The sequence below is a fragment of the Hypanus sabinus genome, chromosome 29 (genome assembly GCF_030144855.1).
Source record: "Hypanus sabinus isolate sHypSab1 chromosome 29, sHypSab1.hap1, whole genome shotgun sequence".
Lineage (NCBI taxonomy): Eukaryota > Metazoa > Chordata > Chondrichthyes > Myliobatiformes > Dasyatidae > Hypanus > Hypanus sabinus.
This window is the reverse complement of record NC_082734.1, coordinates 7,494,945-7,516,220: the sequence shown is the minus strand read 5'-3', so window position 1 is coordinate 7,516,220 and position 21,276 is coordinate 7,494,945. Positions and strand designations below refer to the sequence as shown.

The 21,276-nt window shown below is 45.4% G+C and overlaps 1 protein-coding gene across 3 annotated transcripts in view; it reads left to right on the top strand.

Moving 5' to 3' along the window:
* The window catches only part of scaf1 (SR-related CTD-associated factor 1), a 69,172-nt gene that overhangs the window by 42,933 nt on the left and 4,963 nt on the right, over positions 1-21,276 (top strand). For all 3 annotated transcript variants that reach the window (XM_059953552.1, XM_059953553.1, XM_059953554.1), the window contains 4 exons: positions 1,350-5,390; positions 15,924-15,997; positions 17,385-17,648; positions 19,254-19,382. In XM_059953552.1, coding sequence (XP_059809535.1) covers positions 1,350-5,390; positions 15,924-15,997; positions 17,385-17,648; positions 19,254-19,382 — 4,508 coding nt within the window. The remainder of the gene's footprint in view (positions 1-1,349; positions 5,391-15,923; positions 15,998-17,384; positions 17,649-19,253; positions 19,383-21,276) is intronic.

Below are 21,276 nucleotides of genomic sequence, written 5' to 3'. Positions count from 1 at the left end.
GAGGAAACTGGAGCACCCAGGGAAAACCTGCACATTCCGTGGCGAGGACGTACAGAGGCTCCTTGCAGAAGACGGCGGAATGGAACTGCGATGCCCCAAGCTGTAATAGAGTTGTGCTATCTGCCGCACTACTGTGGCGCCCTCTAGTCCAGAAACAGCGTATATTGTTTTAGGGTAAGGTATCAACCACTCAAGATTGAAATTCCCTCAGAAACCTTTGGCAAGACCAATAAAATTCAAATGAAAATTATGCTTGAGGGGATAGATCAAGAAAGTGGAATTTTAAGCAAAGATCAGATTAGCTGCAATCCTGTTGAACCCCACAGTCGGTATGAAGGTCCGAGTGACTACTCCTCTTGTAATCACTGGGGTCTCCATAGTGAAGCGGATAGCGCAGTGTTTTTACAGCTGCAAAGTTCAGGGTTCAGTTTCGGTGATGTCTTTACGGAGTTTGTAATGTTCTCCCCGGGACCACTTGCCTTTCCTCCTACTGTCGGTTAGCAGGTTAATTTTTCTGTAATTAGGCTAGTGTTTAATAGGTGGGTTGCTGGGCCAAAAGTACTTGTTCTGCGCTGCCTCTAAGTAAGTAAAATTTAAATTTAAAAAATGGGAATAGTTAAGCCTTTGGACAAGAACTTGTGCCCAGGCATTGATAAGCAGATATAAATATATTAGCATGTTTTATGAGGAAAGCTTGAGTGAGCTAGGTCTATTCTCTTTGGAGCAAAGGAGATGAGAGATGACTTGATCAAGGGGTACAAGGTGTTAAGAGGCTTAGATTGAGTGAACAGCCAGACTTTCCCAGGGTGGAAATGGCTAATACTAGAAATGGAAGTAGAGGAAAGTATAGGAGGGTTGTCAGAGGTAAGTTTTTTTTTATTACATGGAAAGTGGTGAGTGTGTGGAACACAGTGTCAAGGCTGGAGGTAGAGATAGATATGTTAGGGACACTTAAGGAACTCCTGGATGATAGAAAAATGGACGGTTGTGTGAGAAGAATTAGAATCTTAAAGAAGGGTAAAAAGTTTGGTACAACATCATGGGCCGAAGGGCCTGTACTGTGCTATACTGTTCTATGTTCTATGACCTCTGGTGACTCAAGTCACCCTACCCAATATATTTCAGAGAAACTGTAGGTGGGCCTTGTGCTTGGCAGATACAAAGCCTCTTCGTGACTTGTGACTCTTGCCATCACAGCTGAGCACCACTGCAACACAGGAGACTGGGGCAAACTGCCTCAAGATAAGATTCCTCATTGTTCTATAGAAGCGGTAGAATAGGATTGGGGGAAGGTGAACCTACTGCGTCTTTTCGGATTGATGCTAACTTCTTTTTGTTTCTGCTTGCAGTGTCCACTGGCTTTCCATCTCCATCACAGAGGGTACCATCTCAGAGCATCGTAAGGGAAGCTTTGCCTTTCAGGAATTGCTTATGCAGTGGTGGACTGTCCAACACAAAAAACAGCGGAAGCCGTTCCATGGAATCCCACGGCATCAAGAAGGTGAACGATGGGTTGGGTCTGTTGGATTCGTATGCTTTGTCACCAGCATCCTTGGACTGCCTGAGGCAAGGGTTGCTGAGAAACATGGGTAATCTGGAGCAAACAGAGACTTTGGGGGACTCGAGAACGAGAAACCCCGATACAAGGACAGAGAAGAGTAACCAGCCAGTGGCTACAGGCTTCAAAGGGTCCGTTTTCTCCCCCGATGTAGACTTGACAATGAAAAGAAGGCTGGAGCCATTGGGGGTAGATCTCATTTGCCTATCACAGAGAAGCAACAGGCTCGATGTGCTTGTGAATCCGAGCACAGATCAAAAGCCGATGGCTGATTCTCCTATAAAAAGGCTTGTGGGTACTACCCAGGGCTTGCATCCTGCTGAAGGGGTCAGTTGGGGCCTGGTCCTTGGCAACGGTAGTGGTATCTCAAATGGTCAGCAACGGCCATTAAACGGAGGTGGCTGCTCCAACTCAGGGAACCAACCCAGCTCATCTAGCATGCCTCAAACATGTGAAAAGACAGAGTCCAGTTCAGTCTCTTGCCACCAGAGCGTCACTAATCGGATTAGTTGTTCTGACAGTCGACTGAGGCCTGAAGCCTATGACCCATTCAATCCAACTGATGAAGAAAATATTAACGGAGAGTTTATAGGTGGTGACTTTTCGCCGAAAGAAAGGACGGGCTTGGACGATGAGGAGGAGGAACCCGAGGAGGACGACGAGGAGAAGTATGACCCGTTTGACCCGACGGGTTCCATCGCAAGTTCAAACAACTTGAGCCCAATGGGAGATGACTCCGAAGGTGAGCTGAAAATTGTTAGCGATGCTGGGCTAACCGAGGAGGAAGAGGAGGAGGACTGCATGAGCCCCGAGTACGAGATGGAACGGTCCCCAGAGTCGACGACGTGCGTGTCATCAGATGTGGAGCTACGGCCTGACTGTGGGCATGTGGTCAAGTCAAATCTGGAACCTGACCTCTACAGTTCGCCTGAGTGCAGAGACACACAGCCCGAGTCCCACACCAGCTTTACAGAGTTAAGCTCCACAATTGAAGCTGATTCTAAACTTCAGGGTGAGGCTCAGCTTGACTCAATTTCTCAACCAGACTCCAACTCGGTTGACTCAGAAGATGATGTTCAGTCCCAGAATGAACTGATGATAGATGAAACAGCCTGTGCAATGTTTGAAGGCGAAGAGCCAGTGTCATCACCAATGGATTTTAGCTTGATGCTTAACCCTGATCCAAAGATGAAAGAAGAGCCTGAGTCATTAAAGGTTATGGAGAAACAGGTCCATCCCTTGGAAGAGGGTGACCCTTGGAAAAGTGAACAAGCGAAGGAACCAAGCCTTAAAGGAAAGATGAGCACTGGTCCCACAGAAGCTTCCAAACACAAAGTGGCTTCGGATCTGCAGAGTGCACCCAGGTATCAGAAAGACTCTGAAAAGGTGGAGTCTGAGACGGTGGGAACTCACAAATCCCAGAGCCGGTCTGCGGAAAAGATGAGCTCAAGTGGTCGGGTGGGATCAAAGTCGGCATTGAAGCAGCGCTCGAGAGCTGAAGCTGTACGGAAGGATAAATCTGGCGGCAGTAAGGGGCACTCGAAGGCAGAACACAAAAGCAAGTCCTCTTCTACTTCTAGGTATCACCACAAGTCCCACCGTACTGTGGAGAGAAAAGACAACCTTGTTTTCACAGTGAATGTCTCCAAGTGGCCAGATGATGCACACAAATACGAAGATTCTGAAATAGAAGAAGGTGAAATTGTCCAACAGGATGAAGAAAACTTCAGCCCGGCCAGGACCTTTCGCACTCGGGGGCGGATTTTTGAGCGTCTAAGAGGAGTTGAAGGGGACGATTTTATTTCCCTCCATGCTGACTCTGACGAAGGTGCGTTGCAGATTGACCTGGGTGAAAACTCGACGGAGGGTGGACGGAAGAAATTGGACCGCAGGAGAAAGGTGTCAAATCAGCAGAGGGAGAAGGTGCCAAAACACTCGCGGTCACCAGCAGAATCCAAAGGCCAGTCTGGCTCCCACTCAGAGTCCAGCTCCCGCAGCCGGAAAAAACGCAAGCGGGAACACAAGAAGACCCGATCGAAAGACCGCAAGCGATCCAGGTCCCAGTCACGTGAGCGCAAAAGGTCCACATCCCGAAGCAGATTGCGAATCCACCGCAAAAAGTCCCGGTCGAGATCCAGGTCTTGGGAACGAAGGCGGTCAAGCTCCCGATCGCGTCATAAGGTGTCCCGGTCCCGCACCCATTCCAGAGAGCACCGGAGGTCTAGATCCTGGTCACCCTCCATCAGCACCAGCATGTCCGCCCTGGGCTCCATGAGAGCTTCGGCTGAGAGATGGAAGGGCCGCCCGCCCCCGTCAAAGGAAAGTGGGTCATTCCACCGTTCCCGCTCGAGCAGTAAGTCCAGAAAAGAAAGGCGCAAGAAGGAGAAACATCGGGAGGTGGAAACCTCGAAGCGCCGAAGGCATTCGAGGTCAAGGTCCAAGGAGAGGTCCCAGAGGGAGAAGAGACAACCCAGCCCTTCCCCAAGAAGGTCAAAAGAAAAGAACGAGAAAGAGAAGGACAAAAGTAGAGAGAGAAATCCTGTGAGTGAAAAGAAACACGAGAAAACTGCAAAGGGAAGGCGTGACAGCAGGATAGTGGTTCCTCCTTCGATTCAGGAGCTGAACGATGATGACATTCTAATTAAAGCTCGCTCTATTACCAGAACCATTACTGTGAACCCAGGGGAGGCCATGGAAGACCAAGACGATTCAATAGAAGTGGCAGCCCTCTCCCCGAACCGGGAAGCCATTTATGACTCAGATGAATTGGGCTTTGAGAACAGCTTCTCCGATGTGGAGCCAACTGACCACTTGCAGGAGGGCAGGGTGCCGGGGAAGGGGCCAGACGGCAAGGTTGAGAGGAGGAGTGTTCACGAGAAAAGCCACCGAGCGGGAGAGACTGGTGCCAAACTGACCAAAGTGAAGGACCGAAAGAGAGCTCACCCGGAGGAGAAGCCTGCCAAAGAGAAGCGAAGGAAGAAGCTGACGGAAGTGCAAAAGGGGCCAGTTGCGACAGACAGCCTGAAGACTGAGAAGAAGGCTAAAGAGCATTTAATTGGTGGTCAGTCCGCCAAGAAAATCAAGGCACCGTCCAAGGAAAGCAAGCAGCAGGTGCCTCGGAAAGTCAAACTCCAGTCAAAGGTAGCTGTTCTCATCCGGGACGGAGTGAGCTGTGCTGCCTCGATGAAGGAGGACCGCGGGAAGGGGGGAGGTTTAATCGGCGTGAAGTTCAGCCGGGACAGGGAGAGCAGGTCGCCGTTCATGAAGACTGAGGAGAAGGTCCACGACTCGAAGCCCAGCCGGCACCGGGCCGAGAGCTCAGACAGCAAAAGCACTCCGTTGCGGGTAGTGAAGGGGAAAGCCACGGTGAAGCAGCGGTCGGCAGCGAAGAAGGCCAAGGCGGCCGGCGGGAAGGCCAAGGGCTCCGGGAAGAAGAAGAAGGAGGCCAAGGCCAAGATCGCCCTGAAGAAGGCAGCGTCTGATAGCAGCAGCAGCAGCAAAGACTCCAGCCCCTTCAGGAACAAGGAAGAACTGCAGTGGTCTTCCTCGGAGAAATCTGATGACAAGGTGAACCTCCCGAGCCCCGTGAAGGATACGGTGGAGCAGGGACTGTCCCCCCTCTCTCAGATCTCCGAGAGTACCTCCCAACCCCTGGAGCCGGCCTTTGTGCCAAAGGAGCCCCCACAGCACCAGCCTCCTCCACCACCCCTCCCACAGCAACCGAAGGATTATCATGAGCACAGCGACACTTCAAAGGTCAACGGGGATAAACCAAGAACACTGAACAAACCACTGTCATGGGACCTCCAGACGGGAGGAGGAATGTTAGCACGTAAGTATTCTTGGCAAGAAGCATGCTCTGTTTTGAAGAAGAAAAGTAGTGGGGGAGGGGTGTTCTCATTGAAGCTTATTGAACGTCGAAACATCTACTGTGCAAAAGTCTGAAGCACATATACAGTGCTTATAAAAAGTATTCATCCCCCTTGGAAGGTTTCTTGTTTTATTATTTTACAAAATTGAATCACGGTGGATCCAGTTGTTTTTTTTTGACGCTAATAAGCAGAAAAGATTCTTTCATGTCAAGGTGAAAACAAATTTCTACAAATTGGCCTAAATTTATTACAATTATTAAACACAAAATAATTTTGTTCCATAGTGGGGAAAAAAGCCTTTCCCCTCTCAATTATTGATTATTTATTTAACACAAAATAATTGATTGCACCCCTTTCAAGTCAGTATTTAGTTGATGTACCTTTGGCAGGATTACGCCTTGAGTCTGTTTGGATAGGTCTATCATCTTTGCACATCTGAACTCTGCAATTTTTCCCCATTCTTTACAAAACTGCTCAAGCTCTGTCAGATTATACGGGGATCGTGAGTGAACAGCTCTTTTTAATTCCAGCCACACAAATTCTCAATTGTATTGAGGTCTGGACTCTGACTTGGCCATTCCAGGACATTAACTTGTGGTTTTTAAACCATTCCTGTGTAGCTTTGGTTTTATACTTGGGGTCATTGTCCTGCTGGAAAACAAATCTTCTCCCAAGCCACAGTTCTCTTGCAGACTGCATCAAGTTTTCCTCCAGGATTTCCCTGTATTTTGTTGCATTAATTTTACCCTCCACCTTCACAAGCCTTCCAGGGTCTGCTGCAGTGAAACATCCCCAAGCATGATGTAGCCACGACCATGCTTCACGGTAGGGATGGTGTGTTTTTGATGTGCGGTATTCGGCTTACACTAAACATCGCATTTAGTCTGATGGCTAAAAAGCTTAATTTTGGTTCCATCAGACCATAGAACCTCTTCCTGCTGACTTCAGAGTCTCCCACATGCCTTTTGGCAAACTCTAGCCGAGATTTCATTTGAGTTTTTTCCAACAGTGGCTTTCTCTTTGCCACTTTCCTAAAGCTGCGACTGGTGAATCACCCGGGCAACAGTTGTTGTATCTGCAGTCTTTCCCATCTCAGCCACTGAAGCTTGTAACTCCTCCAATTTGTCATAGGTCTCTTGGTGGCCTCACTCACTGGTCCCCTTCTTGCACAGTCACTCAGTTTTTGAGGACAGCCTGCTGTAAGCAGATTTACAGCTGTGCCATATCTTTTCCATTTCTTGATGATTGACTTAACTGTACTCCAAGGAATGTTCAGTGGCTTTGAAATTTTCCTGCATCCATCCCCTGACTTGTGCTTTTCAATAACTTTTTCCACAAATTGCTTGTTGTGTTCTTTTGTCTTCATGGTGTAGTTTTTGCCATGATACTGACTCACCAGCAGTTGGACCTTCCAGATACAGGTGTATTTTTACTACACCTTGACTGCACATAGGTATTTCCCATTTAACTAGTTAAGTGACTTCCAAAGCCAATTACCTGCACCATTGCTGATTTGGTGTGTCATATTAAAGGGGGTGAATCCTTATGCAATCAATTATTTTGTGTTTTATATTTGTAATTAATTTGGATCACTTTGCAGAGAACTGTTTTCATTTTGACATGAAAGAGTCTTTTTCTGTTGATCAATGTCAAAAAAGCCAAATGAAATCCACTGTGATTCGATGTTGTACAATAATAAAATATGAAAACTTGTAAAGGAGTGAATACTTTTTATAGGCACAGTATACAGCTGGGGTGTCTAAGACTTTTGCACCGTGCTGTATTTGTCAACATAGAGCGGAGAGGGAGTTTGTAAATCTGGCAGGAGCAAAGGATGTTGGGAATGGTGAGGGTGGATGCCACAGAAGGGGTGTGGGACGGGTGACAGGGCAGAGTGCCAGGGTCCAGGTGGGATGGGGTGGTGTGGGTGTAGACACACTCAGCCCTGAGACACAAGGCGAACAGCTGGTTTATTGATCATTACAGAATGACTCTGGTGTTTCCTGCTCCCTCCTCTCTCCCTTCCCCCCTCTTCCCAACCATGATTTCCCCTCTCCCTGCCCCCTTCCCACTCACATCCACAATAGAGACCCATATCAGAATCAGGTTTATCATCATTCACATATGTCATGAGATTTGATTTTTTATTGCAGTAGCTGTACAGTGCAATACATAAAATTACTACAGTACTTCGCAAAGGTCTTAGGCACCTTAGCTATATCACGTGCCTAAGACTTTTGCACAGTACTGTAGATGAAGTGGATGTGGAGAGCAAGGTTATAATAGTGTAGGAGGGAACCGCACATAATAGTGTAGGACCAGGGGACACAGCCTCAGAATACAAAGACATACCTTTGGAACAGAGATGAGGATGAATTTCTTGAGACAGAGGGTGGTGAATCTGTGGAATTAATTGCCTATGGAGGCAATTATATTCCTATGGAGCCCAAGTCACTAGGTATATTTAAAGTTTGAGGTAATAGGTTCTTGATTGGTGGGGTTGTCAAGGTTTGTGGGGAGAAGGAGGGAGAGTGAGGCTGAGAGGGATAATAAATCAGCTGTGATGGAATGGTGGAGCAGATTTGATGGTCCTATGTCATATGTGTTACTGCCTGGGTGTCACATGCTGACATTTAGGGCAGCAATGAAGGTCCTCCATCTCTGGTGGTGTTCAGGGCTTCCTTCATCATGTCCTTACCACCCTCTCAGTTTTCACTACTGTTAGTCATGCAAGTCTCTGATGGAAACTCTGGAATATCGTCACACTCAGATGATGGAGAAGGAGTCTTCATTGCTGTTTCCATAACAGTTTTGTTTTACCAGTCAGGGTTGTTAGCCCTCAGCTGAACCCACGTACCTGGAGGTCTGGTGGACCACTCCTAGTCTGGCCTCTACCTTTCAACCTGTTTGGTATGGGTGACCCTACCAAGAGCCAAAGCATAAAGCCCTGACACCAGCAAACATAGCTCTCCGGGTCATTGAGGCACGCAAGCCTCCAAACCACATTGGTTTCCTTCAGGTGCACTGGTTTCCTTCCTCCTTCCAAACACATATGAGTCAGGGTTGTGGACGTGTTGTGTTGAAACAAGATGACACTTGCAGGCTGCCCCCAGCACAACCTCAGACTGTGCATTTTTATACTCTTTGATTATGTAGTGTGTTTGATTCTGGATCTTAGAAAGATACACAGAATATTGGAGGAACTCAGCACGTCAGGCATCAGGCAGCAGCTGTGGAAGGGAATAATCTTATGGGCTTTCTTCAGCACTGGAAGAGATTTCTAAGATAAGATGCTCTCCCTTAAAAAGCTGGGAAGATATTTAACATCTGTCTTTCTGGCTTCTTCCCCCTTTCTAGTCCTGATGAAGGGTCTCAGCCCAACAAGTAGATTGTTTATTCCTCTCCATGGATGCTGCCTGACCTGATGAGTTCCTCCAGCATTTTGTGTGTATTACTCTGGATTTCCAGCATCTGTGGATTCTGAAGATTACTTTTTCTTCAGCCCTCTACCTTTTGCAGCTATTACCTCCCAGATTCTTACTTTATCACGCTCACCTGGTTTTACCTTATAATCCTTCCCCTCCCCCTCTTTCTTACTCTGGCTTCTTTCCCTCTTCCTTTCCAGTCCTGAAAATCAGTCTCAGCTTAATATGTCAACTGTTTATTCCTCTCCGTTAATGCTCAAAGTTCAAAGTAAATTTTATTACCAAAGTACATATATGTCAGCATATACAACCCGGAGATTCATTTTCCTGCAGGCATTCTCAACAAATCTATTATATTGTAGCTGGAACAGGGTTAATGGAAGATCAGCCAGAGCGCAGAAGACAACAATCTGTGCAAATGCAAATATAAATAATTAGCAATAAATAACCGTACATGAGATAATGAAATAGAGTCCTTAAAGTGAGATCATTTGTTGTGGCAGCATCTCAATGGATGGGCAAGTCAGTGTAGTTATCCCCTTTTAGAATCTGATGGTTGAGGGATAGTAGCTGTTCTTGAACCTGGTGGTGCAAGGCCTGAGACTCTTGTACCTTCAACTTGATGGCTGCCTGACTTGCTGAGTTCCTGCAACATTTTGTGTGTTTCTGAGGAAAAATGTTTGCAATTTTCTCCAGCACAGAAGGGCATGCGTTACGTTTGAGTTTCAGTGATCACCTAAACTGATCCTGATTCTTGGCCATGCTTACAATTTTACCATGACTGGGAGGAGGGAGCTGGGCTTGATATCTCTTCCCAGTAGGTGCAGAGAAGATGGTAATGATATCACTGGTCCCTCAGCTTGGTCCCACCCCCTGCTGGCTGTTGACTCCCCTGCTGCCTGTCTGTGTGTTCATTGTAGGGATTCATTGTAATGTTTAATATTGTTCTGATATCTCCACGAGGAAAGGGTCGTGGCAGTGTTTTATTATTCAATACAACACGCTTCAATCAAGCTTATTTCACCAACAGTAACGAAATAGATTGAAAGCCATATGCAACATCAGTGACTATGAGCCCAACAGAACATTGATGTGAGTAATGCCATCTGTTTAGCAGAATGAATAAAGGCCAGCTTCTGTTGAAAATCTGGTAGTGGTGCCACAGTAGTGTAGTGGTTAGCATGACATTAATACAGCTTGTGGTGTCGGAGTTCAGAGTTTAATTCCTATGTCATCTGTAAGGAGTCCATACATCCTCTCCGTGGAATATGTGTCCCGGTGCTCTGGTTTCCTCCCACAGCCCAAAGACTAACTGGTTGGTAGATTAATTGGTCATTATAGATTGTCCTGTAGTTAGGCAATGGGTGTTGCTGGGCAGTGCTGCTCCAGTGGCCAGAAGGGCCTGTTTCGCATTGTATCCTTAAGTAAAATAAAATGCTGGTGAATGGTCAAGTGGACGGAGAACTCGTTTCTGTAAGTTTCTTGGACCTGTTTGTCTTGGTCATTCCTAGCTGGACCAAGACTAGCTTCCGTTATAACTGGCTTCATATTTTATTGTGCCTCAGTGTTATTTCTGGATATGCCATGATTTCCAGGCAATTTAATACTCACTTTTAAAATGGGCTTCCCCTTCTAATGTAACGCTGCAACTTTCGATCACTTGTTATGGTGGCTAATCACCCTGTACTGGATGAATTCTAGATTCAAAGCAGTAACCACCTTTAGTTCAGGAGATCTGACTGAATTTTGACTTATCCAATCCAGCCTAACTGTTTTTTGCCCTCTTGTATTTAGCTATGAAGTGTGGAATAGGCCCTGCCAGCTGCCCCATCAACCTCAGTTAAGCCCAACCTAATCACAGGAAAATTTACTTTGACTAATTAACTATCCAGTACATCTTTGGTCTTGGGGAAAACCTGCGCATTCCATAGGCAGAATGTACAGAGACTCCTTACAGAACGTCGTAGGAATTGAACTCCAAACTCCAGAACGCTCCAATACCAAGCTCTTTATTGAAGCCGCATCATTGTAAGGGAGTGTCCAGTTTGTTTTTTCTCTTCCTTCATCCCCCAGGAAACTGCATACATTTTGTTGCTCGGTCCATGGAATTGTTGAATGGTCCAGTACAGGAGGGAGCTGTTCAGACCAGCCAATGAAAGACGCTCCTATTAACCTGTCTTTTTCCTTTCATCATAGTCCTGGATTATTATATATTTGTAAGATAATATATACAGCACCAGTGTCCTGGGTTCAGTTCTGCAGCTGTCTGTAAGGAGTTTGTAGATTCTACCCATGGTCTCCTCCGTTTTCCCACATTCCAAATGGTTTGTATGTAAATTGTTCACATAGGTGTAATCGGGAGGTGCGGGCTCATTGGGATGGAAGAGCCGGTAGCTGTGCTTTACCTCTAAATAAATAAACAAAAAAACTAGTTTTCCTTCCTGTTTTTGCAAATCCCATTTAAGCAGGAAGTGCCCACACTGGGCTGCTGTTCATTGAACTCCCCACTGGGAACCTCAGTCTTTAATCAGTGAGAAGCTGCTGCTTAAATTCTACCAAAGTAGTGCAGAAGCAGGTGTTTGCTGCCAGACGTTTGTCCGTGATGTAATTCTGCTTGTTCACTGGGCTGTGGCAACCTTGTAGTGACTTGACTTAATAGCTAGAATTCTGGGCTGTTACCTCCATTATGGCAGCTGAGGAATTTAAGATTCTATTAATTAAATATGGATCTTATTTAATAGAGAGAAATCTGTCATTAGTGTAACTCCATTTCACCTATGTAGTTGATTGTTGAATGATTCAGACCATAGGAATTGGGAAAGGGCCAAAAAAGCTTGCTTCATTGTGATCACGGCTGATCTTTTACCTCAGCTATTTTCTCCCACTATTTTCCCATTTCACTTAATTTTCTTAATATCCAGAAGTCAATTGATAGCTACACCCAGTGTCCACTTTATTAGGCACAGGAGTGGAACCTGGTGTAGTCTTCTGCTGCTGTAGCCCATCTACTTCAAGATTCGATGTGTTGAGCATTCAGAGATGTTTTTCTACACAACACTGTTGTAACAAGTGGTTATTTGAGTTACCGTCACCTTCCTGTCAGCCTGAACTAGTCTGGCTATTCCCCTCTGTCCTCTCTCATTAACAAAGCATTTTCGTCCACAGAACAGCTGCTTATTGGAGTTTTTTTTTCGCTTTTTCCACATCATTCTCTGTAAACTCTAGAGACTGCTGTGAGTGAAAATTCCAGGAAATCAGCAGTTTCAGAGATACTCAAACCACCCCATCTGGCACCAACAATCATTCCATGGTCAAAGTCACTTAGATTGCATTTCTTTCCCACTCTGATATTTGGTCTGAACAATAACTGAACTTCTTGACCATGTCTGCATACTTTTATGCATTGAATTGCTGCCACACGGTTGGCTGATTAGATAATTTGCATTAATGAGCAGGTGTACCTAATAAAGTGGCCTCTGAGTGTATATTGAATAGCCTAACGACTTAGTTAGAATTGGAATTGGTGTATTATTGTCACATTAAATGAGGTACATTGAGAAGTTTTGTTTTGTCTGCCATCCATGCAGATTATTTGATTGAGACAGTGCATGGGAAGGTTATAACAGAATTCCGAACAAAGTGTAACAGATACCGAGAAAGCACGCTGCAGGCAGACCGTAGGATACAAAACCATAACAAAGTAGATTGTAAAGTCAAGAGTCCATCTTATCATACTGGGGAACTGTTCAATAGTCTTATTATAATAGGGTGGGAGCTGCCCTTGAGCCTGGTGGTACAGGTCTTCAGGCGTTTGTAGCTTCTGCCCGATGGGAGGGGGCATTTGAGTGTACGTACAGAGCGGGCAAGCAAGCTGGCTGCTTTAGTGAGAAGTGTAGACAAAGTCCGTGGAGGGAGGGAAGGAGGGTGGTTGAGTCACTGCAGTTTCTTGCAGTACCAGGCAGCACAGTTACTGTACCACATTGTAACACATCTGGTACATCTGTACAAATGGGTGAGAGTCATTGGGGATATGTCACTTTTTTTTAGCCTCTTAAGGAAGTAGGGGTACCGGTGAGCTTTTTTGCTCCTGACGCCTATGTGGTTGGAATGAGACAGGCTATTTCTGCTTTTCACTTCTTCAAGCTTGAAGCTGTCAGCCTTCTTGACCTCTTGAATTGATGAAAGCGGGAATATGTGCAACCTCCTCCCCACCCTGATGTCAATAACTAGACACTGAGGGAAAGGTTGTTGTCAGCGTCTGTCCCCATGCTCTGCCACACTGTGCTCAGCCTTCGAGTGCATTTGGGATGGGGAACTGGTGCACTAAGATCTCCTTCTGGTACTCCAGCTCTTCATTACTGTAAGCCCACTTTTGGTGGTATCGGGAGTTCTCAAGCTTTTTTTATGCCATGGACCAGTACTATTAAGCAAGGAGTCCATGGGTCCCAGATTGTGAACCCCTGCTGTAGATAAATAAACTGGCCCCTATAAGTGTAGAGGGGCTGAAATCTTGGTGCACCAGTATTGGGAGATGTTGAATCCTGGTCAGAGCCATTAGGTGGTAGTCATTAAGACTAAAATTACCTTATTTTTATTTTTATTTATTGACATAAGTCATGGAGTAGGCCTTTCTGGTCCTTCGATCGGCACTGCCCGACAATCCCCTGATTAACCCTAGCCTAATCACAGGACAATTTACAATAACCAATCAACCTACTGATCGGTATGTCTTTGGACTGTGGGAGGAAACCAGAGCACCTGGAGGAAACCCTCGTGGTCACGGGGAGAACGTACAAACTCCTTACAGGCAGTGGGGGGAATTGAACGCAGGTCACTGGTGCAGTGAAATGTGCTAACCACTACGTTACCGTGCCACCCCAAGTTTTCTTAGGTACCAGATTGATAGTGGTCTCCTTAAAGTAGGTGGGAAACTCAGATTGAAGTAGGGAGAAGCTAAAATTCTTTGCAAGTGGCTCTGCCAGGTGATCTGCGGAGGACATGGCCAGAGCTGCCATTTGAGCAGTCCTGAAGAAGGGTACTGGCCAGAAACATCAACTGTTCATTCATTTCCATAGTTGCTGCTTGACCTTCTGAGTTTCTCCGGCAGTTTGTACGTCACCATTTGAGCTAGATGTGTTTTGTGAGAAACACACACACAAAATGCTGGAGGAACTCAGCAGGTCTGGCAGCATCTATGGGGAGAAAAAGCACAGTCGACATTTCAGGCCAAAACTCTTTGGCAGGACTGAAGGAAAAAAGGCTGAGGAGTAGATTTGAAGGTGGGGGGTGGAGGAGAGAGAAACTCCAGGCTATAGGTGAAACTTGGAGTGGGATGAAGCGAAGAGCTTCAGGCCAAAACATCAACTGTGCTTTTATTCCTGCCAGCTGAGCTCCTCCAGCATTTTTGTGTGTGTTGCTCAGATTTCCAGCATCTGCAGATTCTCTCTTATTTGTTTTTGTGGGTTCAGTTGCATTGAACCCACAAGTGATGACCTTCCAACTCGCCCCCCCCCCCCCCCCCATTCAAAGCATACATTGAATGTGTTAAGTTTATCAGGAAGCAATGTGCTGTTGTTGGCGACATTGTCCAACTTTTTGTGGTATTGCATTATAGCATATGAACACTCACCTGATCTGGGAATCAACTTTGGATGTATGTTGTCTCTTGGCATCCCAATATAAATGTTTTATCTCAATTCCTTGTTTAGGCTTGAACACCACAGTACTAGACATCAGGCAGGAACTTTCTCCCAGTAAGTTCAAGGAATTTCTAGTTTGAGAACACCCAGGTTGTCCTCTTGGGTACACAGTCCTCTACACACTGATAAAATCTGTGACAGTGGTGACAGCTAGATTGGCAGCTCAGTCTTTGAATGTAGACCAAAACATTTGTGTAGAACATCATCTATTACCTCAGATCAACTCTACTGGATCCTCACGTTTCAGTTTTTTTATTTGTACGCAGCCTGGTGGTCTGATTTACCAAAGCGTGGATGGGAGGAGGAATCTTTCCAGTTCATGGACAATTAGGCATCACAATAATTGCAAACAGCGGCCATATCATATGAATAATTAAAATACCCAAACCCTGTTCCCAAAATTATTAATGTTGTCTCCCCCTACATATTGTTGGTTTTTAATTCCTTCTCAACATCCTAAATGTGGAACCAGGAAACAATATGCTAAAAACAAACACAGCCAGCCAAACTGCATCTACAGAGGCAAAAAGCATATGTCAGAGTCTCAGGTGGAGACACTATCAGTTCTGATGCTGGTCGACCCACTGAGTTCTTCCAGCGTTGCGCTTTTCATTCCAGTATCTACAGCCTCTGTTACCTCTTAAATGTGGGTGTAGCCTGGGCTAGACCATGGACACCTAAACAGGCAGCCTGATTTGGCAGAGAGGTCACTTAATCAGTTCAGTATCAGCACTGGTATCAGAATCGCAATCAGGTTTATTATCACTGACGTTGTGAAATTCGTTGTTTAGTAGTAGCAGCAGCAGCAGCAGCACAGTGCAATATATAAATTGTGCTATAAACCATAATATATATATATATATATATAAATTAAATAAGCAGTGCAAAAAGAGATTGAAGAGGGGTAGTGAGGTAGTTTTCATGGGTTGCTTGTCCATTCAGAAATTGATGGCAGAGGGGAAGAAGCTGTTCTTAATACGTTGAGTGTGTCTTCATTCTCTTTTATGTCCTCTCTCATAATGAGATTGAAGCAATCAGAAAAGGGCACTCCTGGATGTTGAGGTATTTTAGTGATGGATGCCGTCTGTTTGAGGCATCACCTTTTAAAGTTGTCTTGGATGCTGGGGAGGCTAGTGCCCATGATGGAGCTGGCTGTAGCTTTTCCCTATCCTGTGCAGTGTCCCCTCCATACTAGATGGTGATGCAACCAGTTAAAATGCTCTCCACGGTAGAAGTGTAGAAATTCGCCAGAGTCTCCAAACTGATGTTCCAGAGCCTCCATGCTGCAGCATCTTATTGACTCCTGTGAGGGGGGGTTTCTTCCTTTTGAATGTAATTCTAGGCTCTTACTTTGTGTTTCAATGTTAAGTTACAGCATTGCTGTTCAAGATGGAGGAAGCCAACCGTGCAAAAGCCCAGGACTCCTTTCAAGCAATCACTCAGGTACTGTAGCCGAAACACCACCTGGTTATGCTTCTAAAGTCTTCCCACTGTCTGTCGCCTCCAAATTGGGACAAAGTTGACTATTTCTCCCATACTTGTCTTGACTTTGAAATCTCCCTTAATGTCAGTTGCCTTTGGGATCCTGCCGGCTCCCCAGAGCTGACCACAAAAATCCACACTGATGATCCAGGGACGTCCCTTTCCTTTCTGGGTGATGCATCGAGCTCCAATAACTAGTAAAGAACTTACAACTTTTCATGGATGCAAAGCAGGCAAATTCTCCCCATTGAAATGTAACCAATATTTTACAACCCAACCACTGACAATCCCACTGAAACTGACAAAGTTACGCTTCGAAAGAGCTTGATGTTCAAGTTCGTTTATTGTCATTCAATCGTACATATGTACACAGCTAAACGAAACCAAGGTGCAAAACATGGTACATATAGTCACACACAGCACAAGTAATTACAATCAAGTACACACAGTCACAAAATAATATCAGCACAAGTCCCCGAGTGGCCTGGCCTGAAGATTGACAGTTTGACACAGTGTGAGGTGTATGCTTATGTTAAAACAGTATAATATTACTGGCATTATTATAATAAAACAAGCATTTATGATGTTACAGTTGTGCCGATATTTCAGTAACTAAAGCACTTTGAAAGAAACTTTATATTGGGCTTTCCTCTATTCCTGCCCTCTTTCCCATATCATGGTTATCGCTTCTATTCCTACTGCTGGCTGTAAGGTGTTTTAGTGTTCTCCCCATGGCCAAGCGAGTTTCCTTCCACATTCCAAAGACATACGGGTTAGTAGGTTAATTAGCCATATAGGTGTGATTGAGCGGTGCGAGCTCATTGGCTGGAAGGTCTGTTACTGTGCTGTCTCGATACATTTAAAAAAATTAAATTACAGGAAAATGACCCAGCCTGTGTAATGTATCTCATTATAGCTTCACCTATTGAATTACAAGTCAGCAAAATCTACCCTGCACCCCCTCCAGGACCAGTGAATGCTTCCAAAGAGGTTATTGGAACTAGTCACAGTACTCTAGACCTAGGAGAATCTCTGTCTACTCCCTCCCACACCCAGTAATCTTGGTTGCCACAAGCCTGTCAATTTCCCCCTTCTATTCACGTTTGAAATAAATGAAGCCGTAAGTGGCAACAGACAAAGACAGTCACACGAGGAATTTCACCGAATATGGTGGAATTGTTACTGCATTTAAAAACTTGCTAGGTAATGCATGACAATGGGACTAACCCATTAGTTTTTACAGTGACCAAAGAACTAACGGGTTAGTCCTGTTGGCAGCTCCACCCTCCACCCCTGCTCTATTTCACTATGAAGTGAGCAACTGGATAACCAATCGTTTGCTCTGCAGATTCTCAGCCAGGCGAAGCCCCCTGCGTCCCAAGTGCCGACTAGCCTCTCCAGCCACCTCCCTGCCAGCCAGCCCGCACCGAAGTTTCTCCGCCAGGGCTCCTTGTCAATGCTGGGCACGTCAGCGGGACCGCCCACGTTGCCGGGATCTGCCAGTCAGCCTCCTGCCACCACCTCCGGGAAACTCTACGGCATGTTGGACAGCGGCGAGGTGGCCAAGGTGGAGGGGACCACCAGCTTTGATGCCAACATGGATAGTGACCGGGTAAGGCTCTCAAGTGATCTCCAGCAAATCGTTCACTGCTCAATCATATCTTTCATCTACAGTTATCGTTAAAGCAGTAAGCGTTGTCTCCGAGACAGTGAGGTATTGGGTCAGGTGACTAAATGCCCTGTCAGGCACGTAGGTTTTAAAATGTGTTTAAAACGCAGGAAGAGAAAGAGGTTTCATGGAGAGTTTCGGTGAATTAGCTGTAGGCTACCAATTGGCCAGATTAAAGGGCATAGGGCAGGAGAATTATGGGAGGTGATTCAAAGGAGATATGGAAGCAGGTAAAAATTTTGATATCGAAATGTTACTTGAGCACCTTGCCTTGAAAGAGGCTCTAGTATTTTCACAGGAGGTTTCAAAAGGGAGACACAAGACATAGTAGCAGAATGAGGCCGTTTGGCTCATCGAGTCTGCACCATCCATCATGACTGATTATTAGCCCTCTTGGTTATTAGCATTCTGCTTTCTTCAAGTAACCTTTGATGCCCCAACTAATCAGGAACCTATGTACCTTCACTTTAAATTTATCCAATGACCTGACCTCCACAGCCGTCAGTGGCAATGAATTTCACAGATTCACCACCCTCTTTCTGGCTTAAATTCCTCTCATCTCTGTTCTAAAGGGATGTTTTTCTATTCTGAGACTCCTCCATTATAGGAAACATCCTCTCCACTGCCACTCTATCTAGGTTTTACAATATTCTATAGGTTTCAGTGAGATTCCTCCCACCTGCCCTGCCCCCCATTCATTTTTCTTAACTCAGGTGAGTAGATGCCCGGAGCCATCAAGCACTCTTCACACTTCTAAACATGAGAAAATCAGCAGATCCTGGAAATCCAAAGCAACACACACAAAAACACTGGAGGATCACAGCAGGTCAGGCAGCATCAATGGAAAAGAGTAAACATTTCAGGCTGACAGCCTTCATCAGGATTGAGAGGGAAGTGGGGGAGGTGATGCTAGAATAAAAGGATAGGGGGAGGTGAAGGAGGCCAGATGGAAGGTGAAAGATGAAGCCAGGTGGGTGGAGAAGGTCAAGGTCTGGAGAAGAAGGATTGTGATAGGATAGGAGAGTGGACTATAGGAAAAAAGGGAAGGAGGAGGCAGCCCAGGAGGAAGTAATAGGTGAGTGAGAAGGTCAGGGTAGGGAATAGAGGAAGGGAGGGTAGATTTGTTTACTGGAAGGAGAAATCGATATTAAAGCCATCAGGTTGAAGGTTATCAAGCGGAAGATAAAGTGTTGCTCCTCCACTCTGACAGTGATCCCATCATGGCACAAGAGGAGGCCATTCCTGAGATCAGTGTCATTCATCCCATTTCATTGTCCAGCCTTGTACGCTCAAGCAGAGTACTGGCCGAGCAACCTGAGAGTTGCAGCCAGTTTCAGAAGAGACTTTCCTTCTCTGGCAGTTACCCACGGTGCATTTCCAAGCACAATCCGGCCCAGTCTCCACCCAAGCAAATGCAGGAGCACGTCTGGCCCTCAGTTTGGTATCAGGACTAACCCCTGGTTTCAACTTCACCCTCCCCCCGGCCAGCTTCGGTGCAATTCACCATCCCGAGCAGGGAGGCTGATTTTGTCTCTCCTCCCCTCACAGTACCTGAAGAAGCTGCACACACAGGAGCGAGCGGTGGAGGAGGTGAAGCTGGCCATCAAACCCTTCTATCAGAAGAAAGAGATCAACAAGGAGGATTACAAGGACATTCTCCGCAAAGCTGTACATAAGGTGAGCACCCTTGCTCCTTGCATTTTACCGTTCTGTTTTAATGCAGCGTTGTTGCAGCCGACATTATTCACCCCCTTTATTTTCCTTGACTCAAGCACTAAAATTGAAAGAGTTGCTTATTCAGTGCTAATCCTTTCTTGTCCCTCCTCTGTTTAATGGCTTTGTAGCATCCTAGTGCTTTATACCCATAAGGTCCTCCGTTGGTCAGGATCGACCATGGATATTGTATCCCCACTGGTGTGATATGTCCACGTGATATGCAAGCCAGGGCAGTATGAAATGGAGGGCAAGCTGCTGCCCGTGTAGCAGTCTCCCCCTGTCCACGCAGCTGATGAATCCAGAGGGATGGCAAGAGAACAGTATGGTTTCAAAACCATAAGGTATAGAAGCAGAATTAGACTAATAATCAAGGTAAGCTCTGCCATTCAGTCATAGCTGATCCATTGGAAATTAGAAACATCCTCTCTACATCCATTCTATCTATGCCTTTCAATATTCAGTAGGTTTCAGTGAAATGTTACTCCCCCACCCCCTGTTCTTCTGGACTCCAATAAGTACTTTCTCACTGCCTGGCGAAGAGCTGGAATGGTGTTCACTCATTGGCTTTGAGGGAATTGGACGGCCAGCTTGACAGAGAAAGAGGCAGCAGCGCTGGCTGGGTCGTGACGGGGAGTGGGCAACATTCACAGCAGCGAAATTGTGCTTGCTCTTCCTAATCAAAAAGATTGAAATCATCACCACCTTCTCCAGATCCAATTAAGAATGGCCAATCAATATTTGTATCTTATGAATGAATAATGGGTGTGTGTAGCATTTGATAGGGGAGAATGTCCAGGTTCAGGTTTATTGTAATCTGACTGAAGAAAAAGTTTGTGAACCGTCTGCATTAAGTAATCATAAAATATGATCTGCTCTTCAATTGAGTCACAATGATAGACAAACATAATCTGCCTAAGCTAATACCACACAAACAGTTGTACTTTTCATGTCTTTATTGAACATACTGTTTAATCATCCAGGCTGGAAACATTATGTGAATTATGTGTATTTAATAACTGGTAGAATCTCCTTTGGCAGCAGTAACCTCCACCAAATGCTGCTGATCAGATTTACACAATGGTGAGGAGGAATTTTACACCATTCCTTTCATTACACTATTACACCAGCACAACAGCGCCTCTTACACCTCAGACAGTTTAAGAAGTTTAGCATGAGTCCCAAATCCCAAGGAGCAGGGGCACAGTTGAGAGCATCCTGACTGGCTGCATCACTGCCTGGTCTGGGAACCAGGTGCAATCCCTCAATCGCAGGACCCTGCAGAGAGTGGTGCGGACAGCTGCATCTGTAGATGTGAACTTTCCAATATTCAGGACATTTACAAAGCTGGGTGTGTAAAAAGGGCCCAAAGGATCATTGGGGACCTGATGATTACTGTACAGTAATTTATTAAATACTGTGCTTACAAAGAATACTGCTTCTTGGTTATCTTTTTAAACATTTCACCCAGGCGAAGTTGTTTCATGTGTTTGATCTCTCGCTGTGTAATGTTTCTTGCAACAAATAAAAATTAATTAGCTCTTGTTCCGTCACGAAGGTACGTTTCTAACCCTTTGATGAAATCATCCAACAACTCAAATAACTTGTCAATAACAAATCTTTCAGTTTCATCCGTTTCAGACATCTTCATCACTTGCAGTGTTTTTATCAGCATTCAGAACGCTGTCTATAATTTCTGAGTCTGCAAGGTGATGCACAACAGGTATTTCATTGTCAATAATTATCCACTCATGTAGATCATGTAGACTGATTATTTAAATGGTGTACTTGGTATTGATAAGAAAAAATACAATTATTTGTGTGTTATTAGTTTAGGTGTTAGTCTATTATTGTGACT